The sequence below is a fragment of the Dendrobates tinctorius genome, unplaced genomic scaffold, assembly GCF_039654945.1.
Source record: "Dendrobates tinctorius isolate UK_male_01 unplaced genomic scaffold, ASM3965494v1 ptg000071l, whole genome shotgun sequence".
Taxonomy (NCBI): Eukaryota; Metazoa; Chordata; class Amphibia; order Anura; family Dendrobatidae; genus Dendrobates; species Dendrobates tinctorius.
Genome location: NW_027361739.1, coordinates 18,913,157 through 18,937,552, shown reverse-complemented (window position 1 = coordinate 18,937,552; position 24,396 = coordinate 18,913,157). Strand labels below are relative to the sequence as shown.

Here is a 24,396-nt window from a genome sequence, read left to right as displayed (position 1 = left end):
TATATTAGGATGAGGCACTGGATAAGTGATGGAGGGGGGGGGGCGGGGGGCTTTCCAAATCTTGCTCTGGGCCCATCGGACTCTGGTTACGCCACTGTGCTTATGCCTTTTCAAAAAGTTATGGAGGAGAGAGATCAGACTACACAGGGAATACTAGTAGTCTGTAACCATAGAGACACATAGGTCTGCGGTAGAGCTGTAGACACACTACAGTTGGAGATTTTTAATCATCTCTGGTTGCAAAATGACTTCATTTATTAGTTTACAAGTATTGCGGTGGACACTGGCCTGATAAGTGATGTGTTAAACAGAATTGTTAAATATTCAGGCCACAATATGTGACATTATAGACATATGCATTTCCAATCCATACATGATAGAGTTACCACATCCCAGACAAGATCAGTCTGTCATCCCTTGTACAAATCCTGTTATTTCACATGATCCTTTTGATCAGATTACCCAGCAGTTTATCCTGATAACTCAGCCGCTGGATTATGGTAAGTGGAGATTTGCTGCAGGCTTCTCTGCGAAACCTCAGGGAATTTACAGATCTAGATTTAGTAATACGATTGTCACGGTGTCATTGAGAATAATTCGGTGGCTGCAGTACTCGCTTCTGACCACTAGATGGGAGCAGAACGCTTCTCAGAACTTCGTAAACTGATAGTTGAATGATGCGCTCGAGTTGTGAAGTTGTTTGGTCCTCCCAGGAGTCCGTAGAGGCGGCTGAATTAAACGCGAGGAAGGAAAAAACAAAGTGTCCGGGACTCGGTAAGTGACAGGGAGGCAAATATAGATGTCTGGTGGCGCTGTATATCGGGTACAACTACTAATTCCAGCAATGCTCTGGTAGGGCATGGTGGGAGTTATAGGTTTTTCTGGGTCACGTGGTGCATGTGTTATACAATGTATTTGACACCCATAATATATTTTGTAGCTGTTATAACAGTCTCTATTCTAAGCAATGCAAATCCCATTTCTGTCCTGCTGTGTCATCTATGGAGTCTGGTGGTCATGTGAGTGCGAACATCGCTCCAACGGCACAAAATGATGAATGTTTAGTACCTACACCAATAATGACCATAGAAGGTGTCCCCTCTAAGCAATGCTCATACATGGGGCACTGTATGGCGGCACACAGGGCTAATTATTCATTTTCATGGCTGAACCTTGATTATATACAAGGCTTCAAGGGATTGTCCAGTCACGCCATATAGACGACCTATCCGTAGGATCGGAGAGGCCCGACATGCGGCACACCCACCGGTCAGATGTTATTTGCTCCTACACACGAGCTGTTCTGCAGCGGCAGCCACACATTGCTTCACGTTGTGCACATCCAGCCATCCCCAGAGCGTGTGACAGCTGAGGTGTCGGACCCCTGCCAATCTCATATTGATGACCGTTCCTATGTAACCGACAGCCATTTTCATATTTACATGTGCAGGGACATCCCATTTATTATCTTGATACAGTTGCTCCTGTCGGGGGCGCTATATTTTGGACAGTAAAGGAGCATTCACGTTTTGAAGTTGATGTATTGGAAGCAGCAAAAAATGGGCTATTAAAGGGGTTGTTTACTACTCGGACGACCCCGTCTGAATACCCCAATAACATAATAGCGCCTGTACTCCCCTCTGACGCAATCTCCAGTGTCGGCACTGACTCTCCCAGGGAATCGCGTGCGGTTCTTATGTCAGGTTATCCCTGCGGCTAATCAGCGCTGGCGTCGCTCTCCTCTTTCACGGACTTAATTGACAGCTGTGGCTGCTCCGTCACTTCTTCTGGAAGTCTTGAGTTGCCCGAAGGCAGGGAGAATGAAGCTAGCGCTGACTGGCCGCAGGGATCAGACACGGATTACCTAACAAACAGGAACCTTATCCGAGCACTTTCACTCATCACTACTGGGGACATAGAAGGATTCACAAGGGTTTTTCCGAGAAGTGGACAACCCTATTAAGGATCTTGTCATCTTTAAAGACTGGATTTTGATGTCTAGACAACTGGGTCAACTCATAACCGATAGGTCTTGTGTGGGATTCCTGGTGTATATTGATTAGTACCTACCAAGAGAGATCTAAGGTAGGATAATTGGTGAACCAGGGTGCGGGCGGACACAGTATTGGTGCAACCTGTGCAGTCGCACAGAGATTTCGAGAGTTAATAGGGACCACTTCTACCTCCAAAGCAGCAAGCAGCTTCCGTCACAGACACACAAAGTATTGTATTATGATGCGTTACTGGACTGCAAAGGGCCCATATATTGTTCTTGCACAGGGGCCCTGTTCAAACTGTGACCACCCCTGAACCAGGAAAAGGGTTGTGGCAACCAAGGTTTATGGATGCAGAGTGAGACCAATGGCTAGGCTGTCCGATCTCGGCCCACAGATGAGCTACTGTAGCACATGCAGCCACAAAAGTTACTGCGGCTATGATAAAAGGTTGTCCGAACACAAAACATCACGGCTTGCTGTATATGAGGCTGCAGACTGGTCAGAGGGTCCATTCTGACCATTGCTCACCACCAAAAATCACATGCTCACGGCAATGAGAATAGCAAAAGTAGACCATGAATCAAGTGAAGCAGGCGGCCTGGTCTGATGATAAATTATGTTTTCTTTACATTTATGGATGGCAGGGTGCGTCACTCACGTGGGGAAGAGATGGCAGGAAGATTTCCTATGGGAACCAGACCAGCCGGTGGAGGAGGCAGTGTAAGGCTTTGGCAATGTTATGCAGGGAAACTTCGCTTCCTCTCAATGGACAAAGCAAAACTAATTCAGGAATGTTGTTGGGAATATAATTACAAAATTGACTTGGCCACGAAATTATACAAATCTCCGTCTACTGGAAAAACAATTACTATCCGTGGAAGCTGCACCTCACAAGTGATAGCAGCAAGTTGTGTTTTGTTTTTTTTTGACAAATCAACGTACAAGTGAAGCTAATAGACTTTGAAGTGCATCTAATTACAGAAAAATGTCCCACTTTGGAGACAATTTTTTTGTCTTCTGCCTAAATCATTCACTTTGAGAACCTGCTCATATCTGACTACAGATCTGTCTTCAGTGAGGGATCAAGTTACCCTTGCTGCCTATAAAGGTCTATGAAGAGGAGGTGGGGCAGGGAAGGGTCTGGTAGGAAACAGAAGCAAAGAAATGCAGTGACATAACCTGAAGCTCGTGGGTCCCAATACAGAATCTTTAAAGGGGTTGCCCGAAACTTTTTCATTGATGGCCTATCTAACACCATACCCACCTGCCAATCAAATATTCCTGGCGCCGGCGTCAGCCAGAAATTCTCAGTTGCAAAGTTGCACATTAGGGTACCGTTACACCTAGTGATGCACCAGCGATCCCGACTAGCGATATGACGTGGTCAGGATCGCTGGTGCATCGCAAAGTGGTCGCTAGTGAGCTGCCAAACAGGCAGATCTCACCAGCGACATAGCGGTGGTCGGGGATCGCTACTTACCTGTCAGACGCGGCGATCCTGCGTCCTCACGCCCGGCTCTACGCGTCGCTCGTCGGCGCCACAGGAAGCCCGGCAGGAAGTGGCTGACGAGGAATGGTCCAGCTTCTCGCGTGATCAGCGATAACCAGCGGGGGAGCCGGTTGGAGGTAAGTATCACATGCAGCGATATCGCTAGCAATATTGCTGCAATGTCACAAAATCGGTGACTTTACAGCGATATTGCTAGCGATATCGCAGTGTGTAATGGGGGCTTTACAGCTCCATCAGAGATCTAGCAGTTGCAGGCACGTACTATTCAAATCATTGGGGGGGCGGATGATGTGCAGTTCACGATGTGCAGATCACGGCCCTGGCCACTATACTGTTGCCGAATCTTTGTTGTGCAACTCCGCAACTACTGAGCACTTCAGGTCGGCACTGAAAACAGCTGATCGGCGGGGCCTCCAGGTGTCGCACCTATACCGATCAGATATCTATGACCTACACTAAGTATAGGCCATCAATGTGAAAGTCCCATGCAACCCTTGTTACAGTGCGCCAGCTATCACTGGTCTTTAATTACATTGGTCATCTCATATGGGCTAAAGGAAACCCCGGTATGACTGCAATCCCTGCTTACACTATTGTTACAGCCTTGGAAAAGCACAAGGAGAAACTTCCCATGGTTTCAGTGCAGAGGGAAAAATTGCTAAAAATGCAGGAAACAAGTCATGTAGTGGCCAAAAATAATCATATTCCTCAACGTTCCATGAAAAGTCACCTTTGCTTGCAGGTCCACTTTAAGGCAGAGCGGTCGTCGTAAGATGCGACTGCAGATTCAGGCTAAAGTCTGTTTGTGGTCTGTGTGTATGAAGGATTATAGATTTGCAGAGGACCAGCGTGCTGCGTTATGTCTTGCCCTGAAGGCATGATCAATAGATGAAGTTTAATATAAACGCCCCTAAAAGGGGTTGTCCATTACTTTTATATTGATGGCTTGTCTTTAGAGTGCAGGCAGATGGCCGTATAAATTGGACTGAGAAGCAGGCTTTCCAGCACAAGGGGCCATTGATAAGGGGTCGTCCAGCAGTCGTGAACACGTTATCAATCTTCTCATTTATCGCCAACAAATCGCTAATAAGGTTTTGGAAGTCGGACAACTCTATTTAAGTTCAACCAACACATCAACTGTAGGGGTGCTAAGATTTAGAGTCGCACCACAGCTCATAAAGGGTAGAATTAAACTAGGATTCCTAGATCTCTCCTGACGCTGCTCACTTTCTCCGGCTGTCTACATATCCTATCATGTTTCTGTTTTTCTACACCCGGTGATTGTGCAATTTTAATTTCTTGATCACTCCCTGGCGCACCTTGATCCTGTTGCTAATCGCAAATTTCAACTCGCAAAACTTTGGATCTTATCTTGGAGGTGTGAGAAGTGTGCCACAGGGACTGGATAATGGATTCCAGGCTAGCCTCAGCTCTGGTAGCCTGCTGTCAGTTACAGCACGTGGCCACTAGGGGGAGTCAGGAGACTGGAAGAAGCTGGCGGCTGCGGCGTGTTCGGGCAAATCCTGCATATACTTTCAACTAACTAATTCACACATACTGCCAGGCTTAATCACCTCCACAGGTATTTTTGCCTGAATCCTAATATTTCTTTTCTCATTCCTTTTAAAATAACACCTTATGTGTTGGCTGCCTAATCAGCCTGCGGGGAATTTCTGAGGATATTGCTTAAGTAATAATGTCAAAACTCCTTGATTGCTCCTTATGTGAGTTAATGGAGTGTGTGCATGGCTGTCTCCTCTCCAGTCATGAAGCTCACTGATAGACTTTGATGGCTGGATAGCAGCTCCTCTAGGTCTGCGGGAAGCTCAGCGTACAAAGGATTAGGCTCAATCCATTGCCAGGTTATATGGTAAATGAAGTGATTCCAGTGCCTGATGCCCATCCCATCATCCGCTTCATCTGTCCCTTTATTTACAGTTTCTGCCCAATTGTGCAAGATGTGGGCATCGATGGTGAAAGACCTGTAATAGGGTTCCCAAATATCATCTGTCTGTGAAGTTTAGGGTACATTTGGTCCCTTTATGCTGGAAGATGTAACTGTACCTTGTGCACCTTCTATAGTTAAACGGATTTTCCAATTCCTAGATTCCTTGCCTTTCTCTGTAGTTCCTATGTGTTAATCCAAATGGGCAAGTGACCACTGCAGCCAATCACTGCAGTCAGACATCCTGATGGTGTTTTAAAATATTCAGGACCAGACAACCCATGTGAAACGGTTGTCCATGTCCACTCCTATCGGTATCAGACTGGTATGAGTTCGGCACACGGGCATCCCCACCGATCAACCGGTATCAGCTCTGGAAGCGGTCCGATGTAAACATTGTGCTTAAAGGAGCCCCTCAGCTTCGTACATGTGTAGTGGTCGATCACTGGTCTTGAAGATCACCTCGTATTCATTTTTATAGACTGTGATCTTCAGTAACCGGGCGTGCTAACTAAACAGTGGAGGTGGAGCTGGTATCAGCTGATTGGTGGACGTGCCAGGTGTCGGATGCACACTGTTTTGGTATTTTGGTATTGAAGACCTACCCTCAGGATAAGTCATCTAGATCGTAGTAGTGGAAAAACCCCTTTAAGTCGTCCAATCAACATGTGCGAGAGTTCAGGCAGTGCAGGGGTTCAGTTTACAATGAAAATACCCGGCCACCTTCCTTATTTATTGTCATAGAGAAAAAATTCAATTTTTAAAGTCCTCTCCGCAGAGGGGACATATCTCCCTCACATTGAACACATGGGATTAATTATACCTGAGGAAGTGAAAAGAGCTGACACGCCATTGAAGTAGGACCTCCTGCCAAGAACAGGTAATTACAGAAGAGATCTGCTCTAAGGTCAGCGTCACACTTACCATATGAAAAATCGGTCCGAGTCTGCCGAGAGTTGCAGGAGTGTCATGCGAGTACAATTCTATTTCTCACATCTAGCATCCGAATTACATCCGAATGCAGTGCGATTGCTATCCGATTGCAATGCAATATTAACATGAGCTTTCAAATACAGCCATTCTCTGTCATTTACACATTGTTTTTAAACTAAAATACTCTTCAAAACACACACACATATAATAGACATTAAAAGCTGGCAAATCATCTTTCGCGTACAATATAATCACAGAGTGACAAGTTAGAATAGATATATACACATAGAATAGATGTGTATATATACAGTGTGTCAGTGACACAGTATGTTTTATATGTATTTATAGACCAATACTCAGTAGTAATTGGAGCTATGCCCCTGCTGAAAACAAAGTGTCTCAGACTTGGTGGAAAAGAGACACACCAAACTGGCAGAACTAGTTATGAAAATATATAAAATATTAAAGTGACTAGTGCACAACATAAAAGATAGAGAATGCCAGAAGGTAAATAGAGGCCGCATACCCGCTCAGACCGCCGTGCCCAACGCGTGTTTCGCCACAGCTTTCACAAGGGATCTTTCACATGGGGGCATAGTTGCAATTACTACTAAATATTGGTCTATTAATTTGGTATTAATATTTATTTATTATGACTATTGCCTTGATATGCACCTGTGATTTTTGTACCCCATTTCTTTATCCCTTTGTGTAATATTTTTGGCTGCAACTGTGATCATGTATTTTACATAAGCACTTTATTATTTCCCGTCCACCGCCCATTGTTCTGTTGAGAGACTTATTTTGTCATTGTCTGATTTTGATTATGTAATAAGTACTCAAATTTACTTCAGTCGTGTTTCCACTATATAGGTTTAATATTCTTCTTAAAGGTCACATGATAATCATTATTGGTAGTTCGATCTATTAATCGTTATAGAAAGGTAGAATCACAATAAGAGACATGACATATCTAATAACATAAGTTGGACATGCCTTTCAGGGTTCTTGGAAAGCTCTTTGATGGCATTTGTTTAGGTGAAGAACCTTAAAAAGCTAAGCTATCTGAGTCTGCATCTCTTTTTTTCTTGGTAAATTTATTTTCCTGGCTAAACATGACTGGATGTTGAGGGCCAATGTCTCAGTAATGGAGGTCTTCTTATATATATATATATATATATATATATATATATATATATATATATATATATATACATTTCAATAGGATCACTGACTCACAGGATGCACTTTCTGTGAGTAGTGAGTTTTCCTAATAGTGGTCACTGCCGTGGCCTTGCCTATCACTCGTCAGTCAATTGCGTAATTGCCCGGACATTTAGAGGCAGCGGTGTTGTGTCCCCTGACAAATTGGTGGTAGCTTTGGGATCTGTGCTATGCCCCCTGCTGTTATGCGTGACAAACTGGTGGCAGCGGTGAGATCCGTGTGATCTTTTCAGTGGCAGCGGTGAGATCCGTGTGATCTTTTCAGTGGCAGCGGTGAGATCCGTGTGATCTTTTCAGTGGCAGCGGTGAGATCCGTGTGATCTTTTCAGTGGCAGCGGTGAGATCCGTGTGATCTGTCTAGTGTTATTTCTGACATTTATATTTTAAAATAGCAGTACTGATCCATGGTAGTTAGTAAACAGTGAAAAGGCTGGTTTACACAGAAAAGTTCAATGCGCAAAAGCTGCCATTGTTCTCAGCAGCACACTTATACAGGACAATGTGCTGCCAAGAACTATGATTTTTAAACAACCTTAAAAATAATTTCATCCGATGAATGATAGTCTTACACTGCGAGGTTATCGTGAAACAAATGTTCTTAGTCGCTTAGTGAAAATGCCCCCTAGCTCATTTATTTGAATAAACCACGGTATATAATGGTGCAGTAATGGACGTACATTTTACTAACCCCCTCATTTGTATCTGGAGTCGAGAAAACACAGTCATGGAGTGGGTTTCCATATGCTTCCTGTTAGGGTGAAATCTCTCCCTATTGTTATACTTGGCACCATGATCCATCTCAGGAGAGCGGCAAGTACATGAGATTCGTATAGATTTATATGTAGAAATTGCAGTGAAGGAAATATTTAATTCTTCTGAGAGATTTAACGTTGGGATTGAGAAGAAATAGTTACTTTTCGGTAAATCCCAACAACCCCCTCCCCAGGACCATTTTAAGTTTTTTAAATACAAGAAAAATTTTAAGAATCCATTTTCCTGCACTGGGGTTTGATGGCCGTCTTAGGCTATGTGCCCACGTAGTTTTCGGTGGTGCGGATTTTTCCGCACAGATTTTGGAAAAACCGCAGGTCAAAAAGACCTGCGGTTTAGGCTGCGGTTTCACACCTCTACAATGGAGGAGATGTGAAACCGCAGCGGATTCCGCACAAAGAATTGACATGCTGCGGATTGTAACCTGCAGCATGTGCACAGCGTTTTTAGTTTTACCATTGGAAACAATGGTACTGTACAACACAGCAGAAACTGCTGTGGACCCGCTGGGCCAGAAACGCTGCGGACCCGCAGCAGAATCCGCACCGTGTGCACATAGCCTTAGTCTTTGCACTGCTCCTGAGACTCATATACCAGTAGTAATGCAATCAAATCTCTGATCTGCTCATGTTTCTCAGTTCGCTTACAACAAGCAGACATCTTGACAGATTTTGAAGAGTATATTAGCAAGTTGCTGAATGATGAGGAAGCTTTTTTTTCCCTCTCTACTCCTTGCACTTAAAACACTTCTACCATTGAGTCAGCTGGCTCCGGCTGAACGTCATAATAAGCCTTTGAGCTGCATCCAAATTCCTTCTTTTGCCTTGGCTAGGAGACCCTATCCTTCACTATGTTGGGGTAGATAAGTGGCAACTGTTCCCGTGTGTGGTGTATTAAGCAGCACATGAAGCCTGTTTATAGGTAATGTGTTGGAAATGGCAAAGATGGGCAAACACAAGGATCTGGTGATGTAGACTAGGGCCAAATGGTGATGGCCTTGTAGTTAGTACCTTCAGATTGTGGTAGAAGCAAAAATGACCAGTAATCTCGCCATAACTGGTCCCAAATACCACAGGACACCTTCAGGAATCTTGTGGCATCCATGGCTTTATGGGTCTAAGCTGTTTTAGAATTTTTCAGACTTGAATGGTGAAGACTGCCAGATTGGACAGCATAGTAATAACATCAGATGGATATACCTTTCAGGGTTCTTGGAAATCTCTTTGAGGGCATTTCTTTAGGTGAAGAAGCTTAAAAAGCTAAGCTATCTGAGTCTGCATTTCTTTTTCTTTTTTTTTCTGGGTAAATTTATTTTCCTGGTGAAACACGACTGGATGTTGAGGGCCGTTGTCTCAGTAGTGGAGGCCTTCTCTCCCCCATTCAGTCTGTTAATTATCCTGACATCTGTAACTTGTGTGCGTATCTCCCTTTTAATGTCACACGTCTTGGGAATCTCTAATTAAGTAGCTGCCCCTCGGGCGATGTCTTGGGTTTCAGCCTGCTAACATTTGAGTGACAAGCTCTGAAAGTTTGTGAGACTCTGCGGTTGCGAGTGTCCACAGGTCCCCAACACAGGGCTTTGAAGTTCCTGAAGATAGAAGAAAAATTCCTGCAAGTTGTCATACTTTGTTACGTGATTGAATAAACTGGGAAGTTTCTGGGCTCGAGGGTTTATACTTGTTGAAAACATTAACAGTCTGTCAGTCCCTTCTCTGTAGTTTCTGCAGTCCTATGTAACACAGCGGATAGCACACACATGTATTTAAGGACGTATAAGGTTAAAACAGGTTTCCTCAAACACTTGACATTGGTCTGTGTGTGGTATTAGATCTCTGTCCCCTAATGAATGGAGTGAGTGAGCTGCAGTACCAACCTATGGCTTTGAGTGGCGCTGTTTGCGATAAACTCCAAATACATTTTCCTAATTTCTTGCAACCAAATTGAAGGAATTGTCCACTTTTAGAATTGTTGTCTCTCTCTATTCACAGTGAGATTTCTGAAAGTCGTGGTGTTTTTGGTATGCACAGCTCTCTCTCTCTCCATTATCTGCAACTGTGAGTTTTGTAAGGCACCACCCATCCCTGAGACTGCCACACGGGTAAAAGTCAGCTCTTCCAAGAGATAAAATTATAAAATTCATTTCATTCATACAGTAAATGTTGTAAAGGGGAATAAACCACCAGAATTCTTTTCAGCTACCTTGTCTCACACCTAAAAAAAAATTGAATAGTGATCAAAAAGTCATATTAAAAATGACAGTTCACCCTGCCAAAAAAGCCATTGTAATGCTCCAGCCATTGCAAAATCACTTTTTCACCATGCCACCCCACATGATGTCATACAAAACTACAACTCTTGCAAAAAAACAAACAAACAAGCTCCCATATGGCTTTATATGTTGAAATAAACTTATGGCTCTTAACCCCTTCACTCCCAAGGGTGGTTTGCACGTTCATGACCGGGCCAATTTTTACAATTCTGACCACTGTACCTTTATGAGGTCATAACTCTGGAACGCTTCCATGGATCCCGGTGATTCTGACATTGTTTTCTCGGGACATATTGTACTTCATGTTAGTGGTAAAATTTCATTCAAATAACTTGCGTTTATTTGTGAGAAAAACGGAAATTTGGCGAAAATTTTGAAAATTTCGCAATTTTCCAACTTTGAATTTTTATGCCCTTAAATCACAGAGATACGGCACACAAAAAACTTGATATCTAACATTTCCCACATGTTTACTTTACATCAGCACAATTTTGGAACCAAAATTTTTTTTTTGTTAGGAAGTTATAAGGGTTAAAAGTTGACCAGCGATTTCTCATTTTTACAACACCATTTTATTTTTAGGACCACATCACATTTGAAGCCACTTTGAGGGATCTATATGATAGAAAATACCCAAAAGTGACACCATTCTAAAAACTGCACCCCTTAAGGTGCTCAAAACCACATTCAAGAAGTTTATTAAGCCTTTAGGTGTATCTAGATATGTGGTGAGAACTTTGAACCCACAAGGGCTTTACAGAAGTTTATAACGTACAGCGGTACAATTAAAAAATCATATTTTTTCCACAAAAATGATCTTTTCACCCTCAATTCTTATTTTTCCAAGGGTAACAGCACCCTAAAAGTTATTGTGCAATTTGTCCTGAGTACGCTGATACCCCACATGTGGGGGTAAACCACTATTTGGGCGCACGGCAGAGCTTGGAAGGGAAGCAGCGCCATTTGACGTTTTTGGCTGGAAGTGAGATTGGACACCATGTCGCGATTGGAAAACCCCTGATGTACCTAAACAGTGGAAACCCCCCACAAATGACCCCATTTTGAAAACTAGACCCCTAAGGAACTTATCTAGATGTGAGGTGAGCACTTTGAACCCCCAAGGGCTTCACAGAAGTTTATAATGCCAGGGCATGAAAATAAAAAAATCGTATTTTTTCCACAAACCTGATCAATTAGTCCCCAATTTTTTTATTTTCCCAAGGGTAACAGGAGAAATTGGACCCCAAAAGTTGTTGTCCAATTTGTCATGAGTACGCTGACACCCCATATGTGGGAGAAAACTACTGTATGGACACACGTCGGGGCTCGGAAGGGAAGCAGTGACGTTTTGGAATGCAGACTTTGATGGAATGGTCTGCGGGTGTCATGTGCGTTTGGAGAGCCCCTAATGTACCTAAACTATTGAAACTCCCCACAAGTGACCTCATTATGGATACTAGACCCCCCACGGAACTTATCTAGATGTGTGGTGAGCACTTTGAACCCCCAAGTGCTTCACAGAAATTTATAACGCTCGCACGTGAAAATAAAAAAATCATTTTTTTCCACAAAAATGATATTTTTGCCCCCAATTTTTTATTTTCCTAAGGGTAACAGGAGAAATTGGACCCCAAAAATTGTTTTGCAATTTGTCCTGAGTAGGCTGATACTCTACACGTGGGGGTAAAACACTGTTTGGGCGCATGGCAGAGCTTGGAAGGGAAGGAGCACCATTTGACTTTTTCAACTCAGAATTGGCTGGAATTGAGATCAGACACCATGTTGCATTTGGATAGCATTTGGATGTGCCCAAACAGTGGAAACCCCCAATTCTAACTCCAACCCGAACCCCAACACACCCCTAACCCTAATCTCAGCCCTAACCCTAACCCTAGCCCTAACCCTAATGGAAAAATGGAAATAAATACATTTTTTAAATTTTATTATTTTTCCCTAACTAAGGGGGTGATAACGGGGGGTTTGATTTACTATTTATGGCGGTTTTTATATTTGGCAGCTGTCGCACGCTAAAAGACACTTTTTATTGTAAAAATAGTTTTTGCATCACCACATATTGAGAGCTATAATTTTTCCGTATTTTGACCCACCGAGTCATGTGAGGTCTTATTTTTTGCGGGACGAGTTGACGTTTTTATTGGTACCATTTTCGGGCACGTGACATTTTTTGATCGCTTTTTATTCCGATTTTTGGGACGCAGAATGAACAAAAACCAGCGTTTCATGAATTTCTTTTGGGGGGTGCGTTTACACCGTTCCGCGTGCGGTAAAATTGATAAAGCGGTTTTATTCTTCGGGTCAGTACGGTTACAGCGATACCTCATTTAGGTCTTTTTTTATGTTTTGTCGGTTTTATGCAATGAAAACTATTTTATATAAAAAATAATTATTTTTGTATCGCTTTATTCTGCGAGCTATAACTTTTTTATTTTTTCGCTGATGATGCTGTGTTGCGGCTCGTTTTTTGCGGGACAAGATGACGTTTTCAGCGGTACCATGGATATTTATATGCGTCTTTTTGATCGCGCGTTATTACACTTTTTGTTTGGCGGTATGATAATAAATCATTATTTTTTTGCTTCGTTTTTTATTTTTATTTTTTAAGGGGCTCGCTAAAGGGGTTAACTAATGGGACAGTTTTATAGGGCGGGTCGTTACGGACGCGGCGATATCTAATATGTGCACTTTTATTGTTGTTTGGTTTTTTTTTTTATTTCCAAAAAATGGATTTATTTGGGGGAATATTTATTTATTTTTTTTAATTATTTTAACACTTTTTATTTTTTTTTTAACTTTATTAAATAGTCCCAGGTCAGCGATCTGTCACAGGCAGTGCAGAAGGCTTCCTCATGCCTGTGCTTTGCAGGCACTGAGGAAGCCAGCTTCCTGCAGGCCCCCGTCGCCATCTTGGAATCGGGGGCCTGCAGGAAAGGAGCCCCCCGCGGCAGCGCTGCACATTGCGCTGCCGTGGGGGGCTCAGTGAAGCACGGAGGGAGCCCCCTCCCTGCTGATGCTTCCCTTTAACCCCTGGTACACCGCGATCATGTTTGATCGCGGTGTGCAAGGGGTTAACGTGTCGGGGGCGGTCCGTGACCGCCCCTGACACATTGTGCCGGGTGTGAGCTGTGATAATCAGCTGACACCCGGCCGCCATCAGCGGCGCTCACCACGTGGGCGCCGCTTATCGCGGTAGACGTACTATCCCGTCCATGGGCATAGGGGCCCGGGTCCCATGGACGGGATAGTACGTCGGATGTCAGGAAGGTGTTAAAAGGAAAAAAAAACAGCTAAAATTGGTCTGGTTTGGAAGGGGTTAATGATTCTACAAGAAAAGTGAGGAGCCACTGGAGATTTTTCTAAGGTGACTTCTTTGTGAGGGATTTTAACATTGAAAAGGGGACTGACTAAACATGCCAACAGGGAGTTGCAGTCTAATGCCCTTTTATTACTGTTAGGCCACGTTCACACGTTCAGTATTTGGTCAGTTTTTTACCTCAGTATGTGTAAGCCAAAACCAGGAGAGGAACAATTAGAAGAAAAGTATAATAGAAACCCGTCACCACTTCTGGATTTATCACCCACTCCTGGTTTTGGCTTACAAATACTGAGGTAAAATACTGGCCAAATACTGAGGTAAAATACTGACCAAATACTGACCGTGTGTGAACGTGGCCTTACGATCAGTTTTAGGCTAGGGTCACATGAGCAAGTTTTCTTTCATCCAAGAGAATCACGTCGATTGTGCTGATCACACTGTGGTCACACTCTGAACAAAGTTTATTCAGCGTGTCAGCATAGCGGGATCCGATTCTCTTAGATGAGGAATAACAATTCTCCATCTTCTCCATTGTGTCAGTCCATGAAAATGTCATCTGAGTGCAGTCCGATGGTTTCCACGTACTCATTGACTTACATGGCCGAGTGCAATAGGAAAATCGGCTCAAACTCTGGCTTGTGCACAGCCCCACAGAATAACATTGGTCCGAGTGTGATCTGATGTTTTGTCGGAACGATAATGCAGTTGTCTGCACATGTCCTTAGTCTTAGTCATGGCCACAGCAACACGACCGCAACATGACAGCTTTTACGCACAGGCCCGGGTACTTTCCAACTCCTGCTTCCCCTTAAAGTGACGTCCCTCGCGGTTCTATCACTGTTGCTGCCTTAGGCCCATCACCACAGCACTTCCCCTGACCGAGTCTGTCCGTCTGGTACCCCCCGGGCTTCCTCTGTCCTGCGGCTTTCCTGTCATGGCCACCTCCCTGACTGTCTGTCTCTCCTTCCAGTCCCTCCCTGAGCTCCTTCAGTCTCTTCCTCCTTCCGTCTCTCCCTCTGCTGAACTCCTCCTCCTGGACTGGCATCCCTGGACTCTCTCTCTCTTTTATTCCCCTCCCTGGGAATTTCCCTCTTGAGTTCCCGTAACTCCGCCCACCATGACTTTGCGGTTTCTTTTGCATTAGCTGCTGTTAAGTCCTTTCCCTGCTTTCTTCTGTCTCCTTCTAGTGGCCAAACCTTAGTACTGAACAGTCTCCTTCTCCTGCTGTTCTTTGTCTCCCCTTAGTGGCCAAAACCCAGTACTTCACCATCTTTAACCATTTTAGCTGTCTCCCCACAAATTCACGTCAAGTATATCTACTGCACATTTTCCAGTTGTTGTTCCTCTTCAGACAGGTCCATAGGTCAGTCCACTTCCCTACACTGGCACTCATTGACTTGCATTGGCGAGTCTTGTCCAGTGTATGCAACCATTCTCGGCATGCTGCGATCTTTTCCTCATCCCTGTTACAGCTGAAGAACAACTCGCAGATCCGCACTGGCTCATGGAATAACATTGGTCAGAGTGCAATTTTTCTTGCATTGCACTTGTCCGATTTATAGATCATAGAGTAAGCTTCAAAGGAGGCTGCAATTTTCACTATAATACAGTAATAGATTGCAAGTTTAAGTCCCCGAAGGGGATTAAAAAATAGTTTTTAAACTATAGAAAAAAATAAACATATTTGGTCTCACCATGCCGATGTATCAAAATATAAAATAAAGTAACCTGATCGGTAAAGTCCGTAATGATGAGAACAAAAATGGAAACTCAAAAATTGCAGATTTTTCATCACCACTTCTTCCTTAAAAAATGCAATAAAAACTGATCATAATATCATATCTACCCCAAATTGGTATCAAGAAATCCTCACTTAAAAAACAAGCCCTCACACAGCTAGATTGACGGAAAGGGAAAAATAGAAATGTGTGTGTTCAAAAATGGTGATGCAAAATGGCCGCCATGGTCGCCACGCATCTTGAAAAGTTTCCCCCCTCCCATATACTAATGTGCCACAAACAGGAAGTTGATATCAACCATTCCCATTTTATTTAGGTGTATCCATATACATGGCCACCCTGTAGATACAGCATACTTTCTGAAGGAACAATCAACTCTGAATCCTGGCTCTCCAGGTCAGTCCAAATATGACAGAAATTTGTTAAAACAAAAATTTTGTTTGCAAATTTGGGGGCCATTTATATGAATACACCTAAATAAAATGGGAATAGTGACAGTTTTCTTGAGCAGAGTGTCTTGCATTGAAATCTGCTGCAATAACCCGGGTACTGAGTTCACCAGACATCAACACAATATCTATCCACTCCTCACGTCTTAGGCCTCTTTCACACTTCAGTTTTTTGCATCAGTCAAAATCCGCCAAAAGGACGGATGGCAGATCCGTTTTAGTACTGATGACAACGGATGCCATCTGTCCGTTTTTTTGACGGATCCGACAAATGAAGAATTTTAAAGGAATCGCAGCCTGGAAAAGGAGAGAGAGAGTGAGTTTTTTTTTTGGTCCGGCACCCAGAAAGAATTTCGGGTTAAATGAGTGTCTGGAGGATCCGCCAGAGGAAAAAAAAACGTTGCAAGCTCCGTTTTGAAATCTTTGAGGATGGTGACGGGCAGCAACTTTTGGCGGATCCTCAAAAAAAACGGATGCAACGGACGGCAATCCGTCACAATCCGCCATTAATGGAAGTCAATGGGGAAAAAAAACGGATCCGCAAAAGAAAATTGAGGATCCGTTTTTTTCAAAACCTGGCGGATTGTGACTGATTGTAAAAAACCGAAGTGTGAAAGAGGCCTTAATGTCTGCGACATGTCAATGGCTGTAAACAAAGAGAAACTTGTAAATAACTCATGAAAGAATAAAGTTATGTTAAAACTAAGCACCCCATTGTTTTTCTTGTGAAATTCTCAATAGTTCTATCAAAAATTGGTGGAAACCACCAGTAAGGTCAATAATTCAACTAGTATATCAACAGGGACCCTTACAGCAATGGATATAGATATGCATAAAACTTAACCTTTAATGCAATCATGTTAAAAGACAAATACGTCCACATGGAACACAAAACAAACAACCGTGTCACCTTCTAAATACTACAATAGGATCCTGATATCACAAGCTACCTGACAACGGAGGTTGGCACCCTACACAAAAACGAGATTGGCGCCCCCGTTCCACGACGGCTGTACCCTGAAGCTCCTAGATGACCCTGAGTAAGTGCCACACTTTTAGTCACTCAATCACCCAGAAAAGGAGTGTACAGGGGTTGCCAAACAGGTAGTTGGGTAGGCAACAATAGAAAAAGTGCAAAAATAGTGCAAAAGACAAGATATAAAGTGACATGTGCAAATTATAGTACCTAACTTTCCGTCCCCTATACTGAACACCTTCCTGCTTGCAGAGGTTGGCACCCTACTGGTCAGTGGAATGGCGCCCCCGCTCCACGACGGCTCACCCTAAAATTCGTCCTATTGCTGGTGCGTGTGTGGCCGCTGGTGTGTGTGTGGCGCCACTGGTGTGTGTGGCTGCTGGTGTGTGTGTGTGGCTGCTGGTGTGTGTGTGTGGCTGCTGGTGTGTGTGTGTGGCTGCTGGTGTGTGTGTGTGGCTGCTGGTGTGTGTGTGTGTGGCTGCTGGTGTGTGTGTGTGGCTGCTGGTGTGTGTGTGTGGCTGCTGGTGTGTGTGTGTGTGGCTGCTGGTGTGTGTGTGTGTGGCTGCTGGTGTGTGTGTGTGTGGCTGCTGGTGTGTGTGTGTGTGGCTGCTGGTGTGTGTGTGTGTGGCTGCTGGTGTGTGTGTGTGTGGCTGCTGGTGTGTGTGTGTGTGGCTGCTGGTGTGTGTGTGTGTGGCTGCTGGTGTGTGTGTGTGGCTGGTGTGTGTGTGGCTGGTGTGTGTGTGTGGCTGCTGGTGTGTGTGCGCTGGTGTGTGTGTGTGTGCGCTGGTGTGTGTGTGTGTCCGCTGGTGTGTGTGTGTGTCCGCTGGTGTGTGTGTGTGTCCGCTGGTGTGTGTGTGTGGGGCCGCTGGTGTGTGTGTGTGGGGCCGCTGGTGTGTGATGGGGAGAGGGCCAATGATGGGAGTGATGGGGAGAGGGGACTGATGGGGGTGATGGGGAGAGGGCCAATGATGGGAGTGATGGGGAGAGGGGAATGATGGGGAGAAGGCAATGAGGGGAGTGATGGGGAGAAGGCTAATGATGGGAGTGATGGGGAGAGGGCCAGTGATGGGGAGAAGGCAATGATGAGAGTGATGGGGAGGAGGAAATGAGGGAGGTGGTGGAATAGGCAATATCTACATGAAGGGGATCATGGGGCATATTTCTGCATGAAGAGGATCATGATGGGGCATTTCTACATGAAGAGGATCATGATGGGGCATATTTCTGCATGAAGGGTATTTTAATGGGGCATATTTCTGCATGAAGAGGATCATGATGGGGCATTTCTACATGAAGGAGATCATGATGGGGCATATTTCTGCATGAAGGGGATCATAATGGGGCATATTTCTGCATGAAGGGGATCATGATGGGGCATATTCCTGCATGAAGGGGATCATGATGGGGCATATTTCTGCATGAAGGGGATCATGATGGGGCATATTACTACATGAAGGGGATCATGATGGGGCATATTTCTGCATGAAGGGGATCATGATGGGGCATTTGGCACATGTGGGCACTTAGTCATAAATAATTGGGTTTTAGGTTGCAGTTTGGGCACTCGGTCTCAGAAAGGTTTGCCATCACTGTCCTAAAAGAACTAAACTAATGCAAATTGTCACAAATCTTACTATAAAACTTTGACTAAATGGTATCACACCAGCAAAGCTTCATTTCTCCCAATCGGTCTGCATTATCTTGGAGAGAATGTGGCTAAAAGGGTATTATCTTACATGTATTACGGGACTGTTCAGTAATTTCTACTCTATGGACAGACGTCCTTGAGCTTATCAGTAAGATATGCAACACAGATATTCCACCTGCTTCTCAATGATAAGAGCAATAATATGCATATTTTCTGGGTAACAGAATTGCTGTTATCTAAATGGGAACGATTTCATACTCCCTCAATTACAGAAGTAATACACAGAATTATGTCCAACTAGATGGTGGCCCGATTCTAACACATCGGGTATTCTAGTCTCTCTCTCTTCTCTCTCTTTCTTCTCTCTCCGCACCGCAAATCTCCCAAAGGAGGCTTGTGTTCTCCCGATGGAGGCGTGTCGTTCGAATGCGCTGATTGGTCGCGGCCGGCCGGCCGAGACCAATCAGCGCAGCGTGATTTCCGTTACAGACAGAGTTAGACAATTATATGGTAGACTAGATGGTGGCCTGTTTCTAACGCATCGGGTATTCTAGAATATGTATGTAGTTTATTTATGAAGATTTAATAATAATGCAGTAATGCACCCCCCTATCCTGGTATGCATGGTCCCCTCACCCCCCTATCCTGGTATGCATGGTCCCCTCACCCCCCTATCCTGGTATGCAAGGTCCCCTCACCCCCCAATCCTGATATGTATGGTCCCCCTCACCCTCCAATCCTGGAATGCATGGTCCTCTCACCCCCCCAATCCTGGTATGCATGGTCCTCTCGCCCCTCTTTCCTGGTAAGCATGGTGCCCTCACCCCCCTTTCCTGTTATGCATGGTCCCCCTCACCCCCCTTTCCTGGTATGCAAGGTCCCGTAACCCCCCTTTCCTGGTATGCATGGTCCCATCACCCCCCTTTCCTGGTATGTATGGTCACCCTCACCTCCCTTTCCTGGTATACATGGTCACCCTTACCCCCCTTTCCTGGTATGCATAGTCCCCTCACCCCCCTTTGCTAATATGTATCGTCACCCTCACCCCCCTTTCCTGGTATGCATGGTCACCCTCACCCCCCTTGGCCGCGACCAATCAGCGAGGCGGGATTTCCGTTACAGACAGACAGAATTAGACAATCATATAGTAGATAATATGTGTTGATTATTGTAATGATAAGTAAAATATGACCTCGCTGGAACATTCCAGAATCTCCCATTGTTACACTAGAGATTATACTTCTGCTTGTCACACGTTGCAGATGTGACCCCCCCTCCCCCCCTTAGCAGCTGTGTGTGTCTCCTCTGCCTGCTTGTAACCCTACACCAGACTGTTATGAGCTCATTTTCTCCTTCACCTTTGATGTATGCTGAACTCCCTCTGCTGGTGAAAGGAGGTAGTGAAATTGATTTGGATGGGAAAAACCTGTCATCTGAACAGGTGTAGTGTGATTGGACATCCAGAATCTCTGAGTGGATATAAGGCCGCCGACGCCCTGCTGGGTTGCTGGTGATTCTCTCTGCTCTGAGCTCTGGCCTCCAGTTTAGTCCTGTCTACTAAAGCTAAGTTTTTGCTCTGCTATCGTTCCATGAGATTTTGTCTGGTTTACTTAGTGTTCGTGTTCAGCCAGCCCTGGTTGGGACTGGCTGAACTCCATTTTTGTCTCTGATCAATTGATCTCTTTGCTCTGTTGTCAGAATATACCTGAGTGCTGATATAGTGATTTTGAAGTTTAGTGACTTCAGGGCCTTTTCTATCAGACGTGTTTGGACATTATTTTTGGCAGGGTTTTTGCGTGATTGCAGACAGTTGCTTTTTTTTCCTGTCCTATCTAGTTAGTGAGGGCCCCATCGTTTGCTCAGCCTGTCTTTCTGTCTGTGTTTGTGTTTTCATCTGTTTTCACTGTCAATACATGTTGGGGGCTGTCTATTGCTTTGGGGTCTGCTCTGGGGCAGTTTAGATTTCCCCTTTCTTTCTTTAGGTTTATTTAGTTCTCCGGCTGTGAACAAGGTGTCTAGGACCACCGTAGGAACACCCCACAGCTACTGTTAGTTGTTGTGAATAGGATCAGGGGTCTGCAATCCGCTAGCTACCAAGCTCTCCGGTTTTCTGGACTTAGCTTGTATTTTTGTTTTTTCCTCCTCCGGTGACTCATTCATAACACCAGACATTTCCTGTGCCAGCAGCTCTCTCTCTCCCCCCCCCTTCCCCCCTTCCCCCCTCCCTGCACAGCCAGGAAAAGGATTTCTTTTGTTCTCTGGCATGCCGCCCATTCAGGGATGGGAAATATTAAAAGAAGCCATAGCGCGCACCTCGTACGCGGCAGAGATATGAAAATTACATTTCTGCAATATGCATCGACCCAGTATTCTGGCCCATAATTTGCACAGTTCTAGCACCCCCAGAAACCGAGAACTGGATTTCTCCGAAACGGTGTGACATAATTACTGCATGTTTGGTCTTTAATTATTGTCTGCGATAAACTAAGGAAAATGATACCATGTGCGTTTTTATCAGGGCTGTGGAGTCGGTAAGCCACAGTTGCGACTCCGACTCCTGGATTTTATCAGGCTTTTGCTCCGACTCCGGCTCCGACTCCGACTCCTTCATAAATGGCCAATTCATAACAACAAATTTACTGTTGTAAAATATTAAACATCGTGCTTATTCAGTTTCTCACCATCATATAAGTAATCAGACCACTTAGAGCAAAAACTACATTTATTAGAATACTATTAGAATATAGCAAATAACTTTTATAAACTTTTATAAACTGTAAGTAAATATACAATAAACACTTTTATGCAGTTAATAAGAAGAAATCTATAAATTTGTCCTCAGAAAAAGTATTGCCTCTGTCAGATCCTCCTTCATGGATGCCCTCAAATCTGATCTAATTATTTTGAGAGCAGAGAACAACCTCTCTACACTAACTTGTGTTGGTGGCAAAGCAGTAACCACTCGGGCAACATCTCTGACAATGTTAGGATACAGAGGAATCGCTTGTTGCACTGTTATTTTTGATGAACGGTCAAATTTCTCAATTTCTTTTAGTGCACATGAAAAATTCTGCTGAAATGTACTGGCTGTGTTCCTTGATGGGGATGACTCTTCTATGCGGGAACGCTTTGCACGGTCCTTGTGATCCAAATATTTTTTGAAATTAAATTCTTCATCAGTTGATGATGAGGGTGAAGATGTGGCAGGACGACCAAATTCTTCTTGTTCCTCTTGACTGTTCTGCAACCCTTTCATCCTTACTGCTATTTCAAACAGAGCTTCTTTTCCTTTACTTAGCTGTTGATCATCTAGAAGAATCCGATGCATTGGGTCTACATAAACAGCTGCCAAAAGAATGTTATTTTGTAATAGTAGCTCCTCTCTCCGTTTCATTGATGTAGCAATGCCACTTGCAATTAACCCTCCTCTTTGGGACAGGCGAAACATCAGGTTCTTCCACTCCTTTAAGAAAATACCTGGAGTTAAGTCCTCTGCTTGTAATTTTTTAGTCACTGTAAATGGGTGCTCTAGCAATTTTTCCAGCTCAGTCACCTGATTCCACTGACTTTCATTTAGCGTCAGTTGAGGGTTAGCCATGTCTACAAGAAAGGTTTTCAGTTCAACCAAGCGCTGAATCATTAAGTACTGCCCCATCGTGTGGCTTGATCAATAATTGCCCCTTTTCCAGCACGTCTCTTCAAAATTGAGTCAACTTTAGGGGTTCTGGCAACACTAGCCAATTTTCTCACCTTGCCAATCAGTGCAGCAGCATGTCCTTCTTGCAGACTGTCTCTTATAGCCAGCTGTAGCGTATGCACAACACAGCGCATGTGATGAATGAAAGAACATATTGACACAGTTTCAACAAGATCATCTAAACTATCATGTTGCTGTTCATCTGAAGCAACTTCAGTTTGCTCCTCAGTTACAATACTGTGTTCCTCTATTTCAAACATTTCTGTGTCTGTGGACCCAGAATGTTCTTCTAGCTGCTGGTCACCATCATTACTCTCATTCATTAGCTTAATAGTACTTATCATATTTGAAGCATTGTCAGTTAAGACAGAAAGAACTTGCTCTTTTTTTAAGTTCATAGTCTTGCAGAACCTTTTCCACCAAGACCTGGAGAAACTCACTGGTGTGATGAGCTTTGGTGTCTTTTACTGCCAATGTCTTGGTAACTATTTCATTTTTGTCACAAACAAATCGGACATTGATGGCAAAATAGTTCACTCTGTGACGTGTGCAGGCATCCATTTTAAGAAACAGAAAGCGTCCCTTGAGAGTTTTTTTAAGTTCTTCCTTTTGTTTAAAAGCTTCTTCGATTATTAATTTTCTAATACTCTCTCCAGAGAAACACCAAGCTTGCGGGCCATTTCCCCATTCAGACACATAAAAGGTGGTCGTGAAAATAATGAAATAGGCACACTATCCTTTACAACAAGCTCTATGATCTGTTTTTTAAATGTATCTACTGTCATTGTCACAGTAACTTTGTCACTGACAAAATATCTTGCAACTGATGGCTGCAAAGTTCTCTGCTCCTTTGTTTGGCTGGAAGAGCTGGGCACTGGTTCATTGGTTTGGATGCAGTCTTTCTCATCCACTGCTTTCAGTACTTCTGGATGAAAGCGCTGTAAATGTCTCTTTAGATTAGAAGCTCTGGTAGGACCATTTCTTTGCCTGAATATGCACTCATCTTGGCTTCACAGCATTTGTTTTCGTTTGGATCATTTGTCATACACTGACAGACATAATGTTTTCTATCTTGAGTGATGGTGAAATGTTCAACTACAGCTGATTTAATGTGATGCTTCTTTGACATTCTCAGGTTTTTAATTCTGCATTCACAATCCAAATGACAATTGTTTTTCCTAAAAACAATTGTACAAAATTATTGCCAGGTCGTACAACTGATATAGTGGTCAGTAATACTGTTATTATTCCTCATGTACTCACAGTTAACTGATGCAAAGTTTGTTGAAAGGATAATACTTCTTACAGTCTTCCTCTTCTGAGTAGCAGGCAGCTGTGAGATGCTTGGAAGACGCACACCTAGTATGATCTAGTCTAGAGGAGGAGCTTTACTACTAAGAATTTGCAACACATTTTCACTTTCAGTTTCATACATTGTAAGTAGGGGGGTTGGGGCAGCATGAGGTTAACCAAGTATAAGATTAGATAAGGGCAGTGGAGAACAGTGACACACAAGAAGTAAGAAATGTCTCTATCTCCAGCAGAACTGCTTATCACTGTTGTTCATAGTTTGATAGAACATATATATTTGAGTAACATTTATAAAATTCATATGAAAGTTCAATTATGAAATATTAATACATTTTTTTTAAAGCTGGAGTCGGTACATTTCTACCGACTCCGACTCCAACCAAAACTAACTCCGACTCCACGACTCCGACTCCACAGCCCTGGTTTTTATACGAGGTACCCTCTGCGAGATATAGTCATTATAAGTTTCGTGATATCATGGACCCAGAGCTATAAGGCAATCCCGCCCTGGGGTTGGTCATTCGAGCTGTAGGTTTTCATGCCTAAAGGACCCCAGATGCAGGGCGACGTGTGGCCCCGCATCCTCCCCACAT

At 43.9% G+C, this 24,396-nt stretch overlaps 1 protein-coding gene across 14 annotated transcripts in view; it reads left to right on the top strand.

Moving 5' to 3' along the window:
- Positions 1-616: 616 nt before the first annotated feature.
- The window catches only part of LOC141096078 (uncharacterized), a 603,498-nt gene continuing 579,718 nt past the window's right edge, over positions 617-24,396 (top strand). For all 14 annotated transcript variants that reach the window (XR_012233568.1, XR_012233569.1, XR_012233570.1 and 11 more), the window contains exon 1: positions 617-774. Coding sequence is in view for 5 of the 14 variants with exons in the window: in XM_073582477.1 (XP_073438578.1) it covers positions 675-774 (100 nt within the window). In the remaining 9 variants the exon portion in view is untranslated. The remainder of the gene's footprint in view (positions 775-24,396) is intronic.